Genomic DNA, 26,544 nt, shown 5'->3' on the forward strand with positions numbered 1-26,544 from the left:
AAATTTCTCCTTAGTTCTAGGCTGGGTCTCTCTTTAATGACCTTCCACCCATTACTTCTTGTCCTGCCCTCAAGTTTTGTGGTTGTTGCTGTTAAGATATTTATTAGTCTGAATCGGTGTTTAGAATCATGCTAGCTAGGGAATTCTGAGAGTTGAAGTTCACACATCTTCAAGTGACCAAGTTCAGAAAACTGGTCTGAATGAAGTGCCCCTATTGAGTAGCAGGTAAGTAGAGGTGGCATCCGAAAGTGTGTCTCTACCTGGCCTGCTACCTTCCCAGGCAGGATATGCTCTTGCTAGGAGTAAATGAAGCTTTCAGGGTTGTGGGATAAGAACTAACAGGGATGGAGCAAAGAACAAAGTTATTACTAGAAGCCAACATGGGTTTGTTAAAAACAAATCATGCCAAACAAACTTTGTTCCCTTCTTTTATAAAGTGACTAAATTAATGGATCAAGAGTTGGACTAGAAGACCTCCATGGTCCCGTCCAGCCCCATTATTCTGACTCTAAATGCTGTGGATGTAGTAGTCTTCAGTAAGGCATTTGACAAAGTAAACCATAACCTATTCCTTGGTAAGGTAGAAAAACATGGGATAGATAGCATCACCACCAGGTGGATTCGCAATTGACTGACTAACCACACTCAACATGTAGTGTTCAATGGAACGACATCTCTAGGGAGGGAAGTATGCAGTGGGGTCCCTAAGGCTCTGTCTTAAGCCCAGTACTTTTCAACTTCTTCGTAAATGATTTAGATAAGGGAATAGAAGGGGAACTTGTCAAATTTACAGATAACACCAAGTTGGGGGGAATATCCAATAATTTAAAAGATAAGCTCAAGATACAGAAGAGTCTTGACAGACTTCAACATGGACCCAATCCAACAAAATGCAATTCAGTGGTGAGAAAAGTAATATTTTACACTTAGGCAGGAAAAGCACAGATATAGAATAGATGGTACCTGGTTCAAGAGGGATGTAGGTGACAAGCATTTAAGTATGAGCCAGCAGTGTGCTGCAGCTGCCAAAAAATCTAATGCAGTCCATCAACAGACAGATAGTATCAAGATCATGAACTGTTAGCTCTACTTTATACTGCACTGGTAAGAAAACACTTGGAATACTATGTCCAGTTCTGGTTCCCACAATACAAAAAAGATGCTGAGACTCCAGAAAGTGCAGAGAAGAGCAACAAAGATGATTAGGAGTCTGCAGGATAAATCATACAATAAATGGCTATGAAAACTAGGTATGTCTTGTCTAATGAAGAGAAGGATTAGGGGTGACATGACTCCAATATTTGAAGAGCTGTCACAGAGAAGGGAGAGGTCAACTATTCTCCAAAACACATGAGAGCAGGTTTATCTGGATGTGCTCCTTGTCTGGACCTATCTTGCAAGGCTGGCTTCTTCTCAAGGGCTCTCGGTCAGAAAGTTCCACCTTTTTTGAGTTTGGCTTTTCCTCTGTGAAGCTTCCTTCTATTGGTTCTTGGTCTATTTCCAGCAAGAAGAAATAGGGAGAAACCTAAAGGAAAGGAGATGAACAGGATGAAAGAAATCATTAAAACATCCTTGGAAGAGTTGGAGATTGTGGTAAGGACAGGTTGAAATGTCTATGGAGATTCTCAGTCATCCAGACCATGGTTGTCCCAAAGGTGCTTTTTCAAAAGGCAACTGGACTTACTTTCTTTTTCCTTGATTTCATTTCACTTCTCATCCAAGAAGCTTCTGAATTTTTGAAAAAGCACCTTTGGGACAGGTTGAAGTGGTGGATATTTAATCATGGGATTCCCCCGAAGACAATCCAACTGATGATGAGTAATCAAACAAATTCTGGGTCGTGTCACTGTGACTCAGCTGAGAAACCTTTGGGTGTATTTACTGTATGTCATGGGGCAGAGGTGGAAGATCTAATGCTCCACTGGCTTTACCACTTGACTGACAAGTTTCTAATGAGAATTTATTTTATTAATTTAGTTTTATTTTATTTTTCACATTTCTGAACCACTCATCTCCCTCAGCTTTCAGTTGTGGCCATTGTTTTCATCTGAAGAACAAGCCCAAGGAGGACAACATGGACCATTTCCTGAATTAAATCTTGAAGATATTTTTTTAAAAAAAAATATTTTAGAAAGGTTTCTTCAGCAATTACTGTAGATGAAATTCTTGTAGTCAGTGCAGCTGTAGTCTCTCCTGATACATTTAATTTGGATGAATGGGGTTCTGCAAATGAAAAGTCATTAGCTTACCAGCCCAAATCAGGAGGGACACTGTATTCATGAAGATAGATTTGAAAGTAAATTAGGGATCTCTTGAAAATCAGGAACAGCAAATTGATGATACAATTATTATGATATTACTTGAAAAGAGGAGGAGGGAGGGGAGAGAAAAAGTCACTGGGAGAAGACATGAGAGACAAGCTTTATATCAACAGAGGTACAAAGAGGTCACTGCTCCATTTATAACCGTCAGATGGGCTGTGGCATCGGAATTACCAGGCGTGCACTCAGAGAGTTTACACAGGAAAATGTAAGATTGGCGGATCGTTTTAAATGAAGCGGTAGAAAGCTTGCCTATCCTGGTGCAGAAACCTGTTCCAATCTCACTAAGAAAAATAAAAGTACCTTAATAGATCGGCAAACCCAAGCCTATTATACGGAGGAAAGACATTGAAATCTCACCCAAACGGCCTCAAGCTAAAATCTTCACTGCCCAACTGCAGCTTAGTGGAAAAACAAACTCGATAAATCATGCTGGAGAAAGATTTTAGTTGGAAAGGATTGAGGTATGAATTTAGAGATTATGTCAACTGCAGAAGTTTGGTTCCTGATTCCAAAGGTGATCAGCTAAGTTTTTGACACCGGATGAATTTATGGGCAGCCGTGTGTATATGTGGGAAAGGGAGGGTGTTGCTGGCAAACTCCTTCCCAGCCTCCAGCATCTCAATTATCCAGTATCAGAAGTCCAACCACAACAGAGAGAAGCTCCTGATGATACAGACCAGGGCTGTCAAACTCGAGGCCTGGGGGCCGCCTTAGAAACAGCAAAGGACTGGCCCCTTGTGCTGCTCTGCCAGTGAAAATGGAACTCGGGAGGGCCGCACACAGCCCTCCTAGGCTCCATTTTCAGCCGTGATGGCCTGCCTCCCTCTTCCAACATAAACGGAGCTTGGGGGGGCCATGTGTGCTCCCCCCTGAGCTCCGTTTTCACTGACAGAGGGCAGCAAGAAGCTATTGTGGCTGAAAATGGAGCTCAGGAGCCCATTTTCGCTGGCAGAGGTCTCGGGCCACCACAGACGCCCCCAACACAAGTGGCATCAAGCTGGCCATGCCCACCCCGGCCCCCAAGGTCAAACAACCCTGATGAAATCAAGTTTGACACCCTAGATACAGACCAACTCAGGTCTTCTCCGGTGGTCAGAGGTGAGGCCAGAAGCCACCTTTGCAATGGTAGGAGAGAATCCGAACCCCAAGATATCAATTTCCCTCCCCCCACATCATACAGTTGGGAGCTAGGAGTGATGCTACTGTAAACTCCACCAAAGAGAAAATTAAGTACAAGTAGTCCTCGACTTGCGACCACAGTTGAGCCCAAAATTTCTGATGCAGTGAGATATTTGTTAAGTGAATTTTGCCCCATTTTACGACCTTTCTTGCCACAGTTGTTAAGTGAATCTGGTTTCCCTGTTGACTTTGCTTGTCAGAAGGTCACAAAAGATGAGCTCACGACCCTGGGATACTGCAACCGTCATAAATGTGAGTCAGTTGCCAGGCATCTGAATTTTGTTCATGTGATCATGGGGATGCTGCAACGGCCTTAAGTGTGCAAAACTGTCATTGGGTTCTCTGGTGGCTCTACAGACTAATGCAGTCTGTTATTAACACAGCTGCTTGCAATTACTGCAAGTTCAAGTCCCACCAGGCCCAAGGTCGACTCAGCCTTCCATCCTTTATAAGGTAGGTAAAATGAGGACCCAGATTGTTGGGGGGGGGGCAATAAAAGTTGACTTTGTATATAATATACAAATGGATGAAGACTATTGCTTAACACAATTTAAGCCGCCCTGAGTCTTCAGAGAAGGGCGGGATATAAATTCAAAAAAAAGAAGTCACTTTTTTTAGGGCCGTTGTAACTTTGAACAGTCACTAAATGATGTGTTGTAAGAGGAGGGCTACCTGCATTGCTTCTGAATGAGTAAACTCTTGAGTTGCAATACCACAGTGTCACTTCCAGGGGAACATAGACAGATTTACTTCATATGAAGTCATATGAAGAAGATCACAGGTAGTCCTTGACCCACCACTAAGCCCAAAATCTCTCTTGCTAATTGAAATAGTTAAGTGAGTTTTGCCCCATTTTATGACCTTTCTTGGTACAGTTATTAAGTGAATCACTGCAGTGGTTAACCATATTAACACGGATGTTAAGTGAATCTGACTTTCCCATTAATTTCCTTGTCAAAAGCTTCCAAATGGATCACATGACCCCAGGACACAGCAACCGTCATAAATGTGAGTCAGTACAGGGATTGAGACTAAATTGATTCTGAACTTAATAATAGCAGCAAGACTGTTGATTGGACAATACTGGAAGAAAGAAGAGATACCTACAATAGAAGAATGGATATTGAAAGTTATTAATTTGGCTGAGATGGCTAAAATCTCAGCGTTTTTAAAAGACAATACGCAGGAAAGATATTTAATTGAATGGAAAAAATGGATTGATTATCTACAAAACAGATATCAGATTAAGAAATATCAGATTGCCTTTGAATAATTAGAAAGTTATTTTATGTAATGGGGAGGGGGTTGGGAGACGAAAAGCTTTGGATGTGGTTATTTGGATTGGAAGGGAAAATTTTATTCTATGTTTGGTTTATGTATAACTTTACCTTGTGATTGACCCGGGAAGCCGGGGGGTGGGGGAGGGAGGGGGGTGTTTTGTGTTTTTTTTTTGGGAGGGAGGGGGAAAAAAGGGGGAAAAATGTTTTTGTTTTTTTAAAACTCTTTCAATAAAAAAAAAAAAATGTGAGTCAGTTGCCAGGTGCCCAAATTTTAAACATGTGGCTGTGGGGATGTTGTGATGGTTATACATGGAAGGGCTGGTCTTAAGTAATTTTTTTCAGTCTATGGTCTAAATTGAGGACTACTATGGTTTGGATGAGTTCAATTACTAACTAAGACATCTTCGTTTATGTTGGAAATTAAGAATTCTGCAGGAGCCCCTGTTAGAGGATATGCTCCTGAGCATATATAGAACCCTAAAAGTATTGATCCAGGTTTTGATCTTGGCCTTCATTGTATCTGAAATAAAAGACCATTGAGAAATACATGAAGATTGCAAAGCGATAGCAGAGCCTGACAGAAAGCAAGAATGAATAGAAGAGAGGTTGACCTGTGGGGTCCTTGGTAGTCTCTGCAGATGTTTCTTTCATTACCCAACTAGGTAATATCATCAGTGCCAGAAGGGAGTGGAGAGAAGAGGAGGAGGAGGACGATGACTATGGCTCCTTGGTGCAATCTGAGCTCAGCTGTTTTTTGCAGATGTTTCATTACCCAGCTACATAACATCATCAGTGCTGGAAGCAAGTGGGATTTCTTCTCTGTTTATATATAAGTGGCTCGCCCTGCCAGCGCTGATGGGAGCGTTCTTGGTGCTTCCTTGATGAGGCTGTTTGTTTACTGTTCGATTATTTTTCTCAGTTGGAAGTTGGTAGGCAGGAATTGCTAGCTAAACTTTGCTCCTGAGATGCAAGCAAAAGCATGAGAAAATGTCAGAATGTGCAGCCTCGTTTAGAGTTTGTTTGTTAGGTGAGTCTTTGCCCTGATTAGCACCAAGTCTGGCTTCATGTATTGTGTTAACCTGCTCAGAGATTAGAGCCAAAGCAGAGGAAGAATGAACAGCAGCCACCATCAGTTAAAGAAAAAAAAAGTAAAAATGGAAAACAAAAAAAGTAACCCAGTAGAAAAATGAAATACAGTTCAGATGACTTTCGAAACAGAAAAAAATCACCCACACACTCCAATATACAGTACTGAATCTTGGAAGCATCTCCTATTCTTAACTTAATTGCATATATCCATTTATTTGGCAGGGATTAAGTTCCAGTTCTTTTGTTATTAATATTCCAAGATTTTTGAAAAAAGGAAAACATTTGAAGAGCTTCTGAAGTTCCCACTCTAAGCCCTTTAGCACTGATAAGCAGGGGGAAAAATCAACTTGTTCATACTTATCATCAAGCTTGACACTCCACAAAATGAAGGCGGGAGTTGTAGAAGTTAGGGAATAGTCCTCACTGAGTCAGATGTGTAAAATAGAGTATGGTTGTATGTAGAGTTCAGTCTTGTGTTCAGTGTGATTAGTGTGATTTATGTTGTGGATTTGGGATCAGGTCTGCTCCAGCCTTGATGGCAATTGGAGAGAGGAAGGCAAGAGCTCACTTCTTTTTGCTTGGGACATCTTCTGCAGATGATTTGAAACTGGTTTATCATTTGACCTCTCAGTATGAACTTCCACTGGAATTGAAATAAAGCTTTCTCCCCAGATTCACTCGTCAGAGTACCCTCAAAAGAAGCGGCAGTCAAGAGAGAAGCACTTGAAGAATTACAATGAGGGGAACATCAAGTCTTGTTCAGTAAGAGTTGATCACCTGATGTGGGTTCAGTCTTCCTCCATCTGCTACCCTCCAAAGTTGATGGGACTTAACCTTTCAGAATTCCTGGTCAGAATCCCTGGATTTGGTGATTTGTAGACTAAGCATGCTTAGAGGTAGACCACCATTACATGATCAGCTCTGAGCGTGAGGAGAGTGGCGGCCATGCTTTAGAAAGAAACACTTGAACATCCATCAAGATGACTCTGCAACATTGGGTTTTAGCAAGCAAAAGACATTGATAGGTTGATTGATTACATCCATATGCCATAATCAGTTAGAAACCCATGGCGATCAACAATAAAATATCCACACTTTACAATCCAGAAACTACAGTGCAATATCCATGGTAGAAGCATAGGATAAAAATAATTGAATTAACAATTAATCATAATGGTGACAGTCTTCTGAATGGTCTACAGAACTGCTCTGTCTCAAGAAGCTCCTAGAATGTTAAAATAGAGGGCCAAACTTTGATTCTGACTCTTAATTGTAATACTTGTAAGGGCTATTGAGGACATTAGAAGCCCATGGAATCTTTTGCAGTATCAGTGACTGAAGTCAGCCATTCCGCCAAATTAGGAAAGACTTGACTAAGCCCCTGCTGGCTGACTTCAAACATGCTAAGCCATCATCTATGGTTTAGAACCCACAATGACTGGATTCACATATTGCACTAAGGGACAAACAATGGTCATAACTGCCACCGTAACTTTGAACGGTCACTAAATAAACTGTTGTAAGTTGAGGACTTCCTGTACAGATAGTCCTCGGCTTACAACATTCAGTCATTTAGTAACCGTTCAAGGTTACAACAGCACTGAAAAAAGTGACCTATGACCGTTTTTCACACTTAAGACCGTTACCGTGTCCCCATGGTCAAGTGATTAAAATTCAGATGCTTGATAACTGACTCATATTTATGATATTTGCACCATCCCAGGATCACATAATCTCCTCTTACGACCTTCTGACAAGCAAAGTCAATGGGGAAGCCAGATTCACTTAACAACTGGGTTACTAATTTAACAGTTGCAATGATTCACTTAAGAACAGTGGCAAGAAAAAAATGGGGAAAAATTAACAGATGTTTCACTTAGCAACATAAATTTTGGGCTCAATTGAGGACTACCTGTAATCTCCAGAATCCTAGCAGGAGCAAATGCTTTTTCCCTAAATGGATAATTACTTTCCCTTTCAAATTTCAGGTGAAAGGAGACAATTTAAAATTTTAAAATGTCTCAGGAAAAGAAAGATTTGTTTTTTTTGCTGCCGATTGTTACTGGTAAAGGCCCCTTTTTCAACATTTATTTATAAACAGCTTGAGTCCTAAAGCTTGACCAGATGGAAACGTGCCTGCAAAGAATTGGAACATCCTCTGGATGGCTACTAGTCAATAGATGAGACAATTCACACCAACAAATGCCAAAAATGGCCAGTCCTGTAATCTTTAAGTGTGACACAGCTGATGCCAAATTTATGCAAACGCTTTTAAGTGTATTTTCAGAAGACGGGCAAGGATTGTATGAACTGCAAACATTGGTAACAATGCCTGGTTTCGACTGGATGTTCAGCCAACTCCAGCCACTGCACAGAAGGAAGATGGGAAAAGCCAAATTTCCGTTTTTTGTTCCTGCTTAAGGCCATCTTGATCGCCTTTTCCTTCATTACGCATCTTGTACTATTTAACAACTGGCGCACTGACACCAGTACTCAGTTTTCTTGGAACGTAGAGTACCAAGAATGGTTTAAGCTCCTGCAGAGCTATCTTGAAGAAAATGATCATTCCTGAAAGCACCAAATGAACAAATAATGCACCAAAGAGAAATTAATGCACTATGTGGGAAAAGGCGGGAAAACTCCCCAAAGGTGTCACTCTTGTTTAGCTGCCATATTTGGTTAAGCAAATAAAGCATTCCTGGTTTGATCAGCTCCTTTGCACAGGGTGATCCTGGAATAGCCAGCTAAAGTGAATCCCCAATGCTGCAATTGAGATCCCATCCCAGCTGTGCTCCCATAGACAAAATTATCCCGTTCTTTTATCTCCTCTCCGAGCGGCATGGTGGCCTAGGGGTGAAGATGTTCACCTCACATTTACAAGGTTGAGAGTTCAATCCTAAATAGGGGCAGATGTTTCTCTATCAGGGTGCCAAGAAAAAATATCTGCTGTGGTGTCAGGAAGGGCATCCGGCCAGTAAACACTCAACTGAACTCTGCTGTGGTGTCAGGAAGGGCATCCGGCCAGTAAACACTCAACTGAACTCTGGGAGTTTTATTTATTTATTTATTTTATTTGTCACAACAATATATATAAGCATCACACAAAAAGATTATATAGTATATAAACATATATATGAGGGAATATTAGGAGGTATAAGCATATATATATATATATGTATATATATATATATATATATATATATACATGAAGAAAAAAAAGAAAAACAATAGGACAGGAGCGGTAGGCACATTTGTACTCTTATGCACGTCCACAAGTCTTAAAGTGGCCAAAGTTGGAGACCCCTGTTCTAAGTCACACGTTTGCTGGACTTACAGGAGGTTTTATCACAGTATATGTCCATATGGTTATGAATTTTATATGCCAACATCATTTTCTTTGTGGCATATTATTACTATAGCCTTTAGAAAGAACTTTTCCCATTTTCCTTTGTTTTAAGGGAAAAGGCAGCTCTACTATCCCTTCACCAGTTCTCCGTTGTACCTTTGCCCATGAAACACCCTCCCTGCTCTTCCACTGTTAGAAGGCATCTTCAGTCTTACTGACTCTTTCCACCCCACCAGTGAGGAGATCAAGCTTCTCAGATGAAGTTCAGCGATGATTGGCCTTCATCTGACCACCATCAATTGTTTGAAATTCTCCACAATTACGTTCCTCAAACTTTCTCTTAGATGTTTGTAAGTCCTGTGAATAATTTTTTTCTGGCCTTGTTCTTGACGGCTGTTAACAATCTTTTGACATAACCCCCTTTATCTTTGTTTCTATAAATTCCTTTCCTTTGCTGGTATTGTCCTATTGATTTAACGTTTACCTCTGTATAAGAAATATTTAAAACCTGACATGAATATGCTGCAGAGACAGTATGCTAAAGAGAAAAATGCCTGTGCTAAACTTCTTCCAATTCTGGAATATAAAATTAAGACTTACCATATATACTCACAGATAAGTCCATCCATCCATGGATAAACTTACCATATGTTGCATAATTTTCACAACCGGCTTATCAGTAGCAGAATCATTATTCAGAGTATTTGGGTTAAAAATGTGTGGGTCAACTTATTCCCAGATAATATCATCTGCAAGATCATAGCCTACTTCAGTTAACACTTTGAAAGACAGACTCAAAATTCAAAAGGATCTTGGCAGGCTTGAGCATCAGGTCTGAGCTAATAAGATGTAGTTTAGTGGTGAGAAAAATAATAACCTGCACCTATGCAGAAAAAAACTGGTGCACAGGTAAAGAATAGGAGGTACTTGGCTCAACAGCAGTAACTGTGAAAGACATCTCTAGATGTCTTAGTTCAGGGGTCTGCAAACTTGGCTCTTTTAAGACTTGTGGACTTCAACTCCCAGTGTTCCTCAGCCAGCAAAGCTGGGAGTTGAAGTCCACAAGACTTAAAAGAGCCAAGTTTGCAGATGCCTGTCCTAGTTGGTCACTACTTAAGTATGAGCCAGAAGCGTGCTGCAGCTGCCAAAACAGCCAACACAGTTCTAGGCTGCATTAACAGAGGGACAGAATCGAGATCACATTGATAGGTAACTCTAGCTCACCTTTCCTTCACCATTTCTTCCCTTTCTCCCCATCCTTTCTCCCTCCACTCCCCCCAATACCTGTTTCTTCACACACAAATTCTCAAAACTGTACTGCAAGGGCATCTGCCCCTCGAACCTACTCACATATGCAATCTCCAAAGCACAAACCTTTAAAATGGCCGCAGACTTCTTTCTGCTTAGAGTGTGACACGGCAGACATTCGTGGCTATTTCCAGTTGATGCTTTCAGGTGCCAGACTGCACTGGGGCAGCCTGGATAAGGAAAGAACCAAATGCTGATTTTTTCCAAAGGCAGGTAATTATGACTATATTATTAGATAATCATGAGACCTGCGGGGGAAAAATGGTGCTGGCCAAAGTATTTTCTGGTTTTTGTGGACTCTTCAGCTTCTGTTATTCTCAGTTGATGGTGGTTCACAGAGAAAAAGCCTCCATAAGGGCAACATATCTTAAAGACCAGGAAACCTATATAAAGAGGACAGGAGGTCGTTGACATTTCTATGCAAAGCCGAAATGTACACAATATAAGAAGAGAGGAGAATGTTCTTCTCTTGTGTGCTTAAGAGCTTTTCATGTAAATGTCACAGACCAACTGGATCACTTTGGCTTCCTGGCTGTTGGGCCTTCTTCATTTACAGCTTTCATCTCTATCCTCCCAAGAGAAAGGGACCCTCCTCCAGGTGAGAGAAATTGAGCTTCCTCTCCCTGAAGCTCATTCTGCCACCAGGCAAATAGAAACCAGGAACCGGAAGATGCTTCCTTATGCTTTCAGAAGACCAAGTCAGGCAACCTTTGACACTTGATGCAGAGGTACAAAAGAGGCTGTACCTGGCTCAGCAATAGGAACTGTGAGAGGGATCTTGGAGTCCTAGTGGGCAATCACTTAAATATGAGCCAGCCGTGTGCCGCAGCTGCCAAAAAAGCCAACACAGTTCTGGACTGCATAAACAGAGAGATAGAATCAAGATCACGTGACGTGTTAATACCACTTGATAACGCTTTGATAAGACCGCATTTGGAATACTGCATCCACTTCTGGTCACCATGATACAGAAAAGATATTGAGATTCTAGAAAAAGCACAGAGAAGAGCAACAAACGCGATAAAGGGTCTAGAAGCTAAATTCTATGATGAATGGTTGAGAGAGAGCCTAGCTCAGTGATGGTGAACCTTTTTGGCACCGAGTGCTGAAAAGGTCACACTGAAACATTGCATGATCATCAAGGCCACGCTCTGGAAAAGCCAAACTTCTGGGTTTTAGCGCGCATGCGTGCCCGACGATCAGCTGGCTGGCGTGCATGTGCGGGCCAGTTTTTGGCACTGTGGTGTGCACAAAGGGATCACACTCCAGAAAAGCTGAACTTCCAGGTTCTAGTGCACATGATTGTCGTGTGACCATGCGCACCAGAAACCCAGAAGGCAAACAGGCAAGGCTGCACGTGCCTGGTGACATGGCTTCACATGCCCCTTTGGCACTCGTGCCATAGGTTCACCATCATGGGCCTAGTCTATTGAAGAGGATTAGGTGGAACATGATAACTGCCTTCCAATACTTGATGGATTGCCAAGAGAAGAGGGAGTTTAGTTATTCTCCAAAACAGGAGAAGAAGCAATTGGCTGGAAGATCACTAAAGAGAGATTCAACCTAGAAATAAGGAGAACTTCTCTGACACTGGCATGTGGAATGGCTTTCTCCAGAATTGTGGGCGCTCCATCACTGGAGGTTTTCAAGAAGAGTTTGGACAACCATTTCTCCAGAGCAATATAAAGTCTCCTGCTTGAGGAAGCGGTTGGATTAGAAGATCTCCGAGGTCCATTCCAGCCCTATGTTCTAAAGCAGTGGTAGTCAACCTGGTCCCTACCGCCCACTAGTGGGTGTTCCAGCTTTCATGGTGGGCGGTAGGGGTTTTGTCCAATACTGAAGCACTTTCCTTTTTTTAATTTAATTGACTTTTTTAAAAAAAATCATATCATTTAAAAACATTTTCATTAGGTTTTCATAAAATTCCCCGTGACAATTTAAATTTCTGAAAATATACTATTTAACTACAGTAAGTTGTTTTATAAAGATTTATTCTGCCAAACTTAGTGAAAAGTCTGACATAAAGTATTTGGTAAGTAATTATTATTACATGCTTTAACTTGCTGTAACTCTGCTTTATAAATTTTATAAAGTAAAGTTACTTCCCTAGTTTATAAATCACCATTACTGTGGAACCGGTGGGCGGTTAGAAAATGTTACTACTAACAGAGATACAAAAGTGGGCGGTAGGTATAAAAAGGTTGATTACCCCTGTTCTAAGGTGTGCCAGCTCAACCAGCTTGATTAGTCTTGGTTCAAGGTGTTTTGTAAATCCAGGGAAGGAATTGATCAGTATAAGGAGTTTCGTTTTGGCAAGTCTGAGTGGGAAAGACACCACTTGTCTGAAATCCCAGAATTATCTGACTGACCACAGACAAAATGGAGATGGTTTGACCACTTTTGTATCTCAGATTCACTACTGGATGATTTCCCTGGACTTCCAGATATTCAAAATTTGCTTCCTCCATGCCTCTCTGCATCCTCCACTTGACCAGAAATTCCTTGCTATGGTTTTGTGTATAAATTCAGCTTCCAAGAACTCTAACTTCTAGGAGCTTTTCTGCATTGTAGTCCTATATTCTACAGCAAAAGACCTGCACAGCAAATGAGGGTCTTCAGTCAGTTCCAGCTGGCAAGAAATATTATTTATGCATTTAGAGTGGGGAAGAGGTCGGGGGTCTGGTTGTGGAAGGCCGTTTGATAGATCCTTCTATAAAATTCTCAATGACTTCCCTGGATCAGCTCAGAACAGCCAAGTCCCTTGAGATTCCATCTCTTCTTACTTGAAGGCAAGAGGTACTTGAGAAAGGAGTGAACAGCTGTATAGAGTTATAATATAAAATTTATGCAAGCCAAAGAGAAGGAGCATTTCAATGGCATACAAAGAATTTGTGCCAGGAGGGAAGGTCACATCACAGAACAGAGATGATCATCCCAGCGTCTATTTCTGGTCAGTGTCTAAAGGTGGAATCATGACAACTGGACCAAATTTTGTTAATCTGACACATTTCATTGCTCCTCCAAGCAATGTCTCAGATTAACAAATTTTGACCGAGTTGCCATGATTCAATTTTTAGACACCTTTGGCTTCACTGATATACTTTCTGATCAGTCCTCCTTCCACCTCTGGACTAAAAAGACCCTATTGAAGAGACATTCAATGGATAGTTGCACCAACATGGAAGCATTTACAACTCATGTCCCAAAGGTGCTTTTTCAGGAGGCAACTGGACTTTTTCTTTGAAGACGTTTGGCTTCTCATCCAAGAAGCTTCTTCAGCTTTGACAGGATAGTGAGGAATGGAAGGATTTATATACCTCGCAGACAGTGGGTAATTTGCGTCCTTTAGAGGGTTGTTGAAGCACTTGGAGTTTTATGAAGTGAAACGTCTTCAAAGAAAAAAACCAGAAAGTCCAGTTGCCTCTTGAAAAAGCACCTTTGGGACAACCAGGACCTGGATGGCTGAGAATCTCTACAGATGTTTCCAACTCACGTTCTGAATTCTCAAGTGAGAAAGAGGTCTCTGTAACCTCTTTGCTCTTGGGGCAATGGCTTTGCCCTCCCTTTTTTTTCCAAAACCCCTTCCCGTTATCTTCTGAATTAGATTTTTTAATCATTTCTTTAGATTTTGAATAGAACAGAATAGAATTTTATTGGCCAAGTGTGATTGGACACCCAAGGAATTTGTCTTTGATCTCTTCTGTTCTTTGTATTAAAACCTTGTATCTCTCTTCACCTTATCTGTATTCCTTGTTTAATTTCTTTTTCTATCTAATTCTACATTCTTTATTCTTAGATCTACTTCAAAAAGCTTAAGAGTTCCTCCCCTCCCCCGCTTTCACCTGGTAACATGTTATATATCCCAGAGTTGTGCCAGTAAATACTGACTTCCATGGTAGCCACCTAAAGCCATTCCAGCCTTCAAGGTTTCCCTGCATGAGGAGAACGTATAAGCACAAAGCACACTAAAGAACATCATCTTAACCTACTCAAAAGGAGGTTACAGTATAGAGTTCATGTAGTATTTTGTGTATTGGAAGTAAAACCTCCGACTTTCAAAAAGGAACACACAAAGACACCCAAGGCTGAAAGCATTAGAAGGCTCGTTTTAAGGTTGGAGTGACGTAAATATTTTCCTTGACAATTTTATTGATAGCTATAAAACATAGAAGAATCGTAATGAATGTGCAGCAATGTTGGGTGACACATTTGTCTTCCAGCCCTTGAGAATCAGCTCTACAACGTGGCCTGAGGCGAGTTTTTAAAGATGCGTTGTTCTTTCCTCACATCATAAAAACAGCCACTGTGCAATTTACTACAATAGGTTGAATCTTTTGAGGATGGGACCCAAGATACCATAATAGCAACATGCTCAATAGGAAAAAAACCAGGGAATGTTAGTATGCATCACTTTAACGAGCAAATAATTCTAAATTTCCAACCTCCAGGAGACCACGTGGCTGTGATCTCCAGAGATTTTGGGGGAGCAGCGCACCAAAGTTAGGTGCCATACTACTGTCTAAAGTTGTCTCTGTGCGCCATTGTTACCCTTATGACAAACACAATTCCTTTGGCTGCTGAGGTAGTTGTTCCCGAGAGAGAACCCCAGGAAACACACAAGTATGGAATGGGACAACTCACTGTAGCTGTTGTGTCTGCGCCCCCTGAGCTGGGCCCCCTGCCAGAAAGTGACTTGGAGCCGGGCCTCCTGCCAGAAAGTGACTTGGAGCCGGGCCTCCTGCCAGAAAGTGACTTGGACAGTGAGGGGGAAGAGCCGTCAGGACTTACCTCGGGAGCACCGGCTTCCCTGGCTCAGCTCCAGGAGCCAGAGGCAGGCCAGGTGGAAGAGATAACGAGGCCTCCGTCCCCTGACTCATTCCCCCCCCAGGCCACGCCTCCAGACCCAGCTGATGGCAATCAGGCCTGGCTGGACCCTAGGTTTCGTAGGCAGGAGAGGCGGGAACAACAGAAGCAGGGGTGGGGCAGGCCTAGGAAGTGCTGAGTCATGGAGCCACACCCCACAGGATATAAAGGCAGCAAGAGCTGCTGTGCCTCTTCGTAGCAGGCAAATTAACTGCTTAACTAAGAGCTGAAGTACTGTTTGTCCCTGGGTGACTTATTGGCGTCAAGGGAGATAACAGAGACACTTGGCAGATGCTTGCTAGTTTGCTGCCAGAGCTGATAGTGCTGGCTAATTAAGCCACCGCTTGGACGGAGGCGAGGGGGGACAGAACAGTAGCCAACTCACCACGGTCAACTTTCCATGACAGAACTCACTGTGGGACAATTTAATTATTTAAAATAAATTTTTATTTATTTTTAAATTATTTTAAATAATTATTTAAAATAAATTTTTTTTAAAAATTTTTTTTATTTTTGTCATTCCCATTTCATTCTGTCCTCCCATTTGCATCCTCTTTAATGATTCTATTCCACCATTTCTTTGATATTAGTGTAACTCTTGTCCCGCAGCAAGTTGGCCATGGTGAGAATCTCTGGGTTGCTTCAGAAGATCTACAGAGCTTTCACGCTACTCAGGGAAGAAAGGAGATGACCACAACCGATAGGAGTTCTGTAAATGGGCGGTCCTAGATTTGATGCTGCCCCATCACAAGGGCAAAGCTAAATCTTTTACAGTCTTTTAAAAATGAGATGTTGTCTTCTGCTAAAATGTAAACATATTTTTTTAAAAATGTGGTGTCAGACTGACTAGCTTTACTTTTCTTTCAAATGCCTCATTTCTGTGCATACTCTATAGAACAGGGGTCCCCAACCTTTCGGACCTCAGGGACCACTAATTCATAATTTTAAATCCCGCGGACCACTAATATGATCTGCCTAATGACTGGCCGGGTGGGCGTGGTTAGGTGGTCATGTGACTGGGTGGGCGTGGCCAACTCAATGTCACTCATGTCAAAGGGCGCCTCGCCAGCCCCTCCCCTCCCAGCCACTCCTTGCCTGCCCGCTCGGGCTCCTTAGGGCCCCAACAGGAAGCAGTTGTTGGAGCTAAGCAGCCACCATGAGAAAGTTGGCAAAATAGCTCAGTTCAAATTGGATCTGACCGAGAAGGAGGCTCAGCAGAAGCACCTCACTGAGGACTAGGAGCATAGGCTTTCCAAGCAAAGGGAAGACCTGCCTCTGAAGGGAGTGCAAGGCCAGATGCCGGTGTCTGGAGACACAGCAGGCTGAGATGGTCAGCCAGTTCCAGGCCATGATGCAGTCCCACTGGAACAAGGCCCTCTTTGCCACCAGCAGCACTTCCCTCCAGCCTTAACCCAAAGCCCTGCACCAGGAGGCTGAAGCAGACGCCAAGTCAGAATTTCTCCCCCCCCCCCCCCCGACCCGACCCGGAGAAAAAGAGCCTGAAGGGGGAGACTCTGCTGCAACACAAACATTCATTGCACGTATCTGTCCCAGGGGCTATAGTTTGATGACTTCTGATTTAATGCAATATAAAATAATGTAAATAATTTTTCTGCGGACCACCAAAATTTTCTCGCGGACCACCAGTGCTCCACGGACCACCAGTTGGTGACCGCTGCTATAGAACACGGGTGGGCAACTATGGCCCCTTTATAATCTGTGGACTTCCACTCCCAGAATTCCTGAGGCAGCTGTGCCAGGTTGCCCAGCCCTACTATAGAAGGAAAGTAAAAAATTTATACTACTTGGAGCAGGGGTCTCCAACCTTGGCAACTTTAAGACTTGTGGACTTCAACTCCCAGAATTCCTCAGCCAGCAAAGCTGGCTGAGGAATTTTGGGAGTTTGAAGTCCACAAGTCTTAAAGTTGCCAAGGTTGGAGACCCCTGACTTGGAGGACCCTGAATAGGTTGAGTGTTGGGAGTGCCTAAATGTGAAATGAATATGCTCCATTGGAGGCTCTTAGAAGATAGCAACACACTAGATTCAATTGGTTCACTTAACAACTGTAGTGTTTTGCTAAATAACCATGGCAAAAAAGGCTGTAAAATTGGGCGTGATTCATGTAGCAACCGCCTTGCTTAGCAACAGAAATTAAGGCTCCAACTGTGGTCATAAGTTGAGGACTATCGGTATGAAAACTTATGTCTAAGCCTTAAATTACATTTACCAGTCTTTGGAAGGGATTCAGATTTAAATAAGAGGGATTAAGACTTAAATAGGAGCCAGCCGTGTGCGGCGGCAGCTAAAAAAACTAATACAATCCTCAGTTGTATGAACAGAGACATAGAATCAAAATCACATGGAAGTGTTAGTACCATTTTATAAAGCCTTAGTTAGGTCACACCTGAAAACTGCATCCAGTTTTGGTCACATTACAAAAAAGATGTTGAGACTTTGGAAAAAGTACAAAGAAGAGCGATGATTAAAGGCCTAGAGATGAAAACAGATGCAGGAATTACATGTGCCTAGTCTAGAGAAAAGGAGTAGGGCAGTGATGGCTAGCCTTTTTTTTCCTCCGGGGGGGGGGCAAAAGCACGTGGCCACACCCATAATGCAATGCCCCCCAGGCACGCCCTGCCCCCCTGTGCATGCGCACATAATCCCCTGGCTGCCCAGCCCCCCTGCGCAGGCATGTGTGACCCCCCTGTGCTCCCCCCTGCGCATGTGCATGCAACCCAACCTTGCACCCTGTTTTGGGCCAGAACGGCCTGTTTCCGGACTCCCAGTAGGCCTGTTTTTCGCCCTCTACAGGCTCCAGAGGCTTTCCTGGAGCCTCCAGGAGGGCGAAAATAGTCTCCCCTGGCCCTCCGGAGAAAGGGCCTGTTTCCAGAGTTCCGTTAGGCCCGTTTTTCGCTCTCCCAGAGCCTCTGAGCGAGCACTGTACTTGGCATCCAAAATGGGCCGTGTGGAGACTCCTGGGAAGGGAGAGACGGCATGCGCGCGTCTCCTGCATGCATGGCAGAGACCCCAAAATCAGCTGGCCAGTGGGAGGCGCGCACTGATGCACGGTGGAGCTGATTTAGGGCGACGGGCTCATGTGCGCTCAGAAATGGCTCCGCGTGCCACAGGGCACATCATGGGAGTAGGGGATAACATAATAGCATTGTTCCAATATTTGAGGGGCTGCCACAAAGAAGAGGGGGACAATCTACTTTCTAAAGCGCCAGAAGGCAAGACAAGAAACAATGGATGGAAACTAACCAAGGAGAAAAGCAATCTAGAACTAAGGAGAAATTTCCTGACAGAATAATTAATCAGTGAAACGGGTTGCCTTCACAAGTTGTGGGTGCTTCATCACTGGAGGTTTTTAAGAAGATACTGGACAGTCTCTTCCTCTTATTTTGTAGGCAACCCGAAAGAAAACTAATCCCAGAATCTGCCGCCATCTTATGGGCAATGAGGAGGATTCTCAACCATGAAGTTGAGGGGGTCATCTTGAACCCAAGATTGTTGCAATGGTAAAAGAAGGCAGAACCGAACCAGCCAAGGAGGGGAAACGCTGCTGCTGTTCCCATCTTGCATCAAAACTCAGTTGGTGGAAAAGAGACCTCTGGCTTGGATCAAGTTCCCATCTGCTCCAACTGACCAATTGCAGAATTACGATAATGGAAACCAGTCTTCTGTCATTCGTAGCCAGCATAGCAAGTCTCAATGCATCTGGAGAACCTTCGTAGGGAAGCAATGGCCATTAATCATGACTGCTACTGGGAGAAGCTTTCCACAAAAGAAAAGCTAAAAGATATTTATGAGTGGAGTCTAAAACAAGATATGGCCCTAAACAATTTAATATAGCTCTTTTCTCATTGTAATAATGAGGTATTTATAAGAGCATCATAGCATTGTGGAGTTCCTTTTTCTATCCGTTGAGGTGAGATTTTTCATTGCTGATTGTTAAGGCTCAAAGCGTGACAATTTATTCTCATTTCACTGACATTACTGAATGCTGCACAAACAATGACTTTTAATCCAAGAATAATTCTAAGGCAGCTCCCTCTGGATAGATGAGGCATGCTATTAAAATAACCAGGCCTTCTGTTCTGGCGGAAATATTGGTTTGCTCTTGAAGAAGCCACTATCAGAAAGAATAATTTAAACAGGACACCCATTTCTATTCAAAAAGCAGTTCATCATTTATTCCAGTAATAATTATTTACACACATTAAACATGAATTACGTTAAGAAGACTTCATAATAGACATCTTATATACAATACTTTCACTGGGGTGGCTTCTGGGTTGTTGTTTTTTTGATTTTTTATTTTGTGGCTTGGAAATTGGTTATTTGCTCTGCCCAAGTTATATTTACACTAGTGAAGGGAATTAAAGGTCTAAATAAAATGTAAAACATCTGAATTTCAAAATAATTTTTGTTAGTACAATTAGCGTTCCACTCCTCAAAATGCGCACTCAGGAAGAGAAGCCAAGTGAATCTGCAGAGAAATATGAAATCGTACACACAGCCAATCGAGCTGGCTCTCCACACTGTTTCCTGCTAATTCCATCTTGTTCTCTGTTCACTGAAATCTGTTCAGAAATTGTAAAATGGAACCTGCTAAGGCATTACCTCAGTGTTTCCCAACCTCTGCAACATTTGGGGTGGGGTGGGGTGGACTTCAACTCCCAAAATCCCCCAGCCAGCTATGGCTGAGGTTGAGAAACGGCTGCAGTACATAACTAAGATGTTATAAGAAATTGAGAGCAATTATTAAATGAATGTCTTCAAGTCAGCATGTAGAAACATGAGAAATGCTCCGGTGCTGTGCAATGACCAAAATTTTCCATCGGATAATATCAAGGAAAGACTTCAGGATCAGACATTCTCACATTTGTTTGCCAGTAAAAAATACATTCACCTGAATACAGGTCTTCTTTATAGCTCTCAGGTAACATCCACAACTATGTACTCCCAATGAAAAAATGTTCATGCTGAGTGAGAAATCCTTCTCACAACACAGTCCATATTTCCTTGAATTCCCCTTCAATAGGCTCAACAGTTTTATTCTGAGATTAGTTTAAAAAATCACAACTTTATTGACTTGGTTGATCTGTGGCAAAACGTCCAGCCACTGACTGAAGGCCACAAGAGAACTGAATAGTCAATGGCAGTTACCAATGTCTCTTAAGAACTTCATCATGTTTTATAAAAGAAAATTAGCACATTCTTAGCATGAAGCCATTTTGCAACATGCAATTACCGTACCAAAAGATCACAGACTAGAAAAAATCAAATTGTCATCTTGCTATCAGTATGTCCATACCAGAAGCTACGATGCCAAAGTACATACTGATACGTCGTAAATGAAATATTATGCTAATAAAATCTATCAAATGTACATATTTTTTAAAAACTACATAAAAGACTGTCGAAAATCCAGTTTTGGTTACTACACTATAAAAAAGATGTTGAGACTCTAGAAAGAGTGCAGAGAACAGTAACCAGGATGATTAGGGAACTGGAGGCTAAAAGGTACAATGAACAGTTGCAGGAACTGGGCCTGGCTAGTCTAGTGAAGAGACGGAACCAGGGGAGACATGACAGCAAGTCTTCCAATATTTGAGGGGCTGCCACAGAGAGGAGGGGGTCAAGCTATGTTCCAAAGCACACGAAGGCCAGACAAGGAATAACAGATGGAAACTGATCAAGGAGATTCAACCTTCTATAAGGAGAATTTTTCTGACAGTGAAAGTAATCAACCAATGGAACAGAAGTTCCCTTCGGAAGTTGTGAGAGCTTCATTCCTGGATGCTTTCAAGAAGAGACTGGACTACCATCTGTCAGAAATGGTGTAGGCCTCCTGCTTGGGTGGGGGGTTGGACTAGATGACCTACAAGGTCCCTTCCAACTCTGTTAATCTAATCTAAAAAGACTCCTGTTTCGAAGATTTATTTGCCTCCTGTTGGGTTCTGCAGCCCATCGGATTAGATCAGGGGTCTCCAATCTTGGCAACTTTAAGACTTGTGGATTTCAACTCCCAGAATTCCTCAGAGGAATTGGAGACAGGTTGGAGACCCCTGGATTAGAGGACCAAAAGATTCCTTGGAATGTGAGTCTTTCAATGTTGTGAGTCTTTAAAGCAGCCACATCATCCCAAGACAAAATGCAGCTTCTGTAAAGAGCTTTGCAAATGGGAGACAAGAAGCCCCCCCACATGTTCCAAACCCACCCCCCCATTTCTGCTTGAATGTAAAGCAATTTGAGCACCCTAAATTTTTGCCCGTTTCCTTTAAATGCCAATCAAAATAGAAGTGTAAAAAACTTCATGTATCTTAAGTTAATAATTCAAGTACTAAGATTTTCTCCCTCCCCTTCAAATACGCCCTCCTAAATTTTGTTTTACAAGTTGAGGTAATTAAAATGTATGGATCCTTAGGATCAGGAGTGTGAAATTGGGGGGGAAAAAGTATTTTTGCTTTAATTTCCAACAAATGCTTAAATCCAGGCTTTAGGGGAAGTGCCCATTTCCAAAAGAGCGGCCCTTCCTCTTTTCTGCTCCACCCTGACCTTCCCCAGAGGAGAGGAATCTGCAAAGGGAATGAAAAACAAGTAGACAGCGACAAATGTGTTTGAGCCAAAAATTCAGAATCAACTTGGTATGTGGAGTCAGTCTTTAATTCAGGGCAGAAAAGTGCCACAGGGAATGTTACATTCCCATCAGCTGCAGAACAGATATTGGTGCGAAAGTGCTGTTTAATCTTGCCTTACATTAGTGTTTCCCAACCTTTAAGATGGGTGGACTTCAACTCCCAGAATTCCCCAGCCAGCATAGCATAGCTGTCGGGAAATTCTGGGAGTTGAAATACACCCATCTTAAACTTGCCAAGAATGAGCAACTCTGCTCGACAGTAATAAAATGTGACTTTATTTCACACCGTAGTCTATCTAAATGAGAGAGAGAGAAAAAAGGCTTTGAAGTCAATTTCCCTGCTCATTTCAGAAGGGACAAATTATGAGATCTAGAGAAACACTTGAAAATTAGGAATGATTACTCTAAAAGGAAAATTGGTCCTGTTTAGCGTTTTTACAGAAATCTTTATTCCACAAAGGCAAAACCTAAGAATGTCACAGTATTGCTTGCTTCCTTTTTCAGTAGAACAGCGTTTCTCAACCTCTGCAACTTTAAGATAGATGGACTACAACTCCCACAATTCCCCAAAGAGCAAGCCAGGTTGGCTGGGGAATTCAGGGAGTTGAAATCCTTCTTCTTCTTCTTCTTGTGCCATATCCGTCATTGGACATTGCTGATCATGTTGGCGATCCTATTTTTATCAACAGCCGCATGAAAAAGTGCTGCTGAGTTTTGTCCAAACCAGTCCCCTAGATTTTGAAGCCATGATGTTCTTCTTCTGCCTGGATCTCGTTTGCCTTCAATCTTTCCCTGGAGGATTAAGTGAAGTATGGTGTATTTTTCTGGTTGTTGTATCACATCTGAAATATTCTAACTTTCGCTTTTTAATGGTTGAAATCCACCCATCTTAAAGTCGCCAAGGTTGATAGACATCACCCTAGAGCATGCTTGCAGTGATATCACTTTGTTGAAAAGGTACTCTGGATATAAAACTGCTGAAATAAGGCCTAAAGTTGCTAGGATCATTGTACCAAATTTACAAGGAACCAATCACAGTTCAAATTGCCCTCCAACATTTGCATGGAGAAGATCAGCAGGCTTGACACAGATGATGTAATGGTTGTAGTTCTGATGAAAAGTATTTATTCAAATGACCATTGAACACAGCTGATAAATTACAAATCACAGCGCTATGGAGCCTCATTTACACACACGCTCCATGCGTGCAGGATACGTGTACCTTTCACTGGAACAATGGCCACAAGGAGGACAGCCAGCTCATGAAGCTCTGGTGGAAGAAGCATGAACACTCCAAGGAGGCACAGATGGTGCCTGGAGGTATATACCAGTCTCTTAGTCTTCGTAGTTCCCATCACCCATCTCTTTCCACTTATGACTGTATGACTATAACTTGTTGCTGGCAATCCTTATGATTTATATTGATATATTGATCATCAATTGTGTTGTAAATGTTGTACCTTGATGAACGTATCTTTTCTTTTATGTACACTGAGAGCATATGCACCAAGACAAATTCCTTGTGTGTCCAATCACACTTGGCCAATAAAATTCTATTCTATTCTATTAAGATAGACAAGCATTTTCATTTTGGGAAAGAAAAATAAACACTGAAAAGAAAAATAAACACTGAAAGCAGGATAAATTATACCGTCAATTCTTGGAATTTAATAATGACTGTTTTTTTCCTCCAGTGGCCTGGAAGGAAGGAAGGAAGGAAGGAAGGAAGGAAGGAAGGAAGGAAGGAAGGAAGGAAGGAAGGAAGGAAGGAAGGAAAACTTTTTCCATTAATGCCATCAAAGAGCAACTTATCCAGTTGAAGAATGAATCCCCAATTCCCACTTTGACCTATTACCACATATGAAAGGGGTTTGTTTTGCAGGGCACAGCAAAAGTTATTCATCTTTGTATTGAAGGGCCTAACGGATAGCTATTTTTAATCAGGGTTACTTTTACACATTACTTTTCCCAACTATACATTTCCTTCATCGATACCTATTGACATAACTTGGCCCAAATGAAAGGCAGTCCGGATAGTGCCTGAGGAATGAAGACACTCTGTGCCTTGCTACAGAAAAGCAACTTATTGGCAAGACAATAATTCTAACAATATTTGTATTGAATTATCATTAGAATTTAATAGAAACATTTCCTTGTGCCGTTCTGGGAAGATTACAGAACTGAGATGAACCAGCTTTTACTGCTTTGCTTTGAAAGACGCACCGGACATTTTGAGATGCTCTCTTCTGTTCTTAACACTGAAAATTTAGTCCTTGCAGAAATATGTACTTCTTTTGTGAGAAACCAGTAAATATTGAGGCAAAAATGTTTCTGCATTGAACTGCAAACCCGATGCCTCCTTTATAAAAGGATACAAATTCTATCAAATGCAACAACTAAAGAATATGAACAGCATCCTTTCCCCCCATGAATATTTGTACTTGATTTAATTGGCTTCTCTTAAAATCAATATATTAAAAAACACCTTTAACTCTGCAGTAGTGAGGAACAGCACTAGAATGCAACATCTTAACAGTGAATGCCAGATAATGTGATTCTGGCTGGGCTATAGCCATTTCTGCCACGTTGCAAACAATTCCAGGTGGATTTGCAGCTCGTCTGAGATTATTACTAAATGTGAGTGTTAATGAGGCAGTCCAGGGCAGTTTTAACTAATCCTCACTGACAAGCAGATATAAAATCCTTTGGCCACCAAGATCCGGTTTCATGGAGAAAAGCCCGCTAACCAAAGCAAACAAAATCTCGTCAACTCTGTACTTGGTTGAATGCAGCTTCAGTGCAAACTTTACTTGGCATCAACCGGGGGTGGATTTAGACTCAGGCTCAGCAGGAGCAATTCCCACAGCCTTTCACACTGTTGATTATTTCTTCTTGCAGTTTCTTCCTTTCCTCCTCTTTGGACATGTGATTGTTTCTCTCCTCCCACCTCTCACTGGTGCTTCTGTTCAGCATCCGGCTGCTTTGAGTGTGCCACATCTCGTAGTAGAGGCTGTTGGGGCTGGTAAGCAGATCAATATGCTTGCCACGCTCTGCAACTTTGCCCTGTTTTTAAAGAAATCAGAAGTCCATCATCACACAGCACTGCTTCTCTGGAACAAGGAGAGGCCCCACCTGCCTCAGGAAAACACACCTGGAACACCGTGGGTTCAATAGGAAAGGAGCAGCCCATTAGCAACAGCAATAGCACTTAGACTTATAGACCACTTCATGTTGCTTCACAGCCCCCCCTCTAAGTGGCTTACAGAATCAGCACACTGCCCCCAACAATCTGGATCCTCATTTTACCAACCTCAGAAGGATGGAAGGCTGAGTCAACTTGAGCCAGTCAGGATCGAGCTGCCGGCGGTGAGCAGTGAATTAGCCTGCAATACTGCATTCTGACCACTGGGCCACCACAACTTGGCTTTAGATTAAGCATCATGCTGAAAACCATCGTGGATTTCTAGCGAGAGGGCTGCAAGCTTCTACAATTGCATGGACCCTCATATCCAAACCATAAGCTCTCTCACTCATATCGGTAATAAGCCAGCCATAGTTTACAGGTAGTCCTCGACTTACAACAGTTTGTTTAATGACCGTTCAAAGTTACAATGGCACTGAAAGAAATGACTTATGAGCGTTTTTCACGCTTTTGACCATTGCAGCATCTCCATGGTCACGTGAACAAAATTTGGATACTTGGCAACGACTCAATTTATGACGGTTGCTCTGTCCTGGGGTTATGTGATCAACTTTTGTGACCTTCTGACCGGCAATGTCAATGGGGAAGTCAGATTCACTTAGCAACCATGTTACAAACTTAACAACTGCAGTGATTCACTTAACAACTGTGGCAAGGAAGGTCATAAAACAGGGCAAAACTCAGAATGCCCCCGATTCTGAGGTTGCCTGGCCTGAGTTGCTAACAGCCCCATTTTTCTCTCTTGGATGTTTATGGATAGCTTTCCATCCATTAATCTCCCAGCCTCTCTACATTCTCTCATATAAAGCTGATCCATCTGAACTGTTGGCTTTTTGTTTCTTTTTCAAATTTTCTGTACTCCCTTTTCAAAACGGCTGAGTGGTGTATAATCTACCAGAAGCCGCCAGAAGGGTAAACTCTAAAGGAACCTTCAGAGGAAGTGATCTAAAGCAGGGGTCTCCAACCTTGGCAACCTTAAGCCTGGTGGACTTCAACTCCCAGAATTCCCCAGCCAGCTTTGCTGAGTTGAAGTCTACCAGGCTTAAAGTTGCCAAGGTTGGAGACCCCTGATCTAAAGGGATTTACCAAAGCAGGGAGGAATAATGCAGTGACGCTGTAAATATGTATTAAGACTGGCTCAGAAAGTAACAAAGGACTAACTCAAAATGACAGATTTTTATTAGAGGAAGGCAATGCAGATATTCCAAAAGTCTTTTAAAACTTTCGGGAAGAGTTTGCTGTCTCTGTATGTTCCAATGTCTGGAGGTTACAGTGACATCAGAAGCAACAGTTTTGATTTAAATGTCTG

General features: G+C 42.2%; 1 protein-coding gene across 5 annotated transcripts in view; it reads right to left on the reverse strand.

Moving 5' to 3' along the window:
* Positions 1–816: 816 nt before the first annotated feature.
* Positions 817–26,544, reverse strand: part of ABCB7 (ATP binding cassette subfamily B member 7) — a 166,325-nt gene continuing 140,597 nt past the window's right edge. For 2 of the 5 annotated variants that reach the window (XM_058196859.1, XM_058196856.1), the window contains exon 18: positions 19,540–25,096. In XM_058196859.1, the coding sequence (XP_058052842.1) occupies positions 24,878–25,096 (219 nt within the window). In that variant the 3' untranslated portion in view covers positions 19,540–24,877. Of the gene's footprint in view, positions 1,526–19,539; positions 25,097–26,544 lie in introns of those variants that run through there. The other 3 variants (XM_058196860.1, XM_058196858.1, XM_058196857.1) reach the window with 2 other exon arrangements.

Source organism: Ahaetulla prasina, chromosome 11 (genome assembly GCF_028640845.1).
Source record: "Ahaetulla prasina isolate Xishuangbanna chromosome 11, ASM2864084v1, whole genome shotgun sequence".
NCBI classification, from domain to species: domain Eukaryota; kingdom Metazoa; phylum Chordata; class Lepidosauria; order Squamata; family Colubridae; genus Ahaetulla; species Ahaetulla prasina.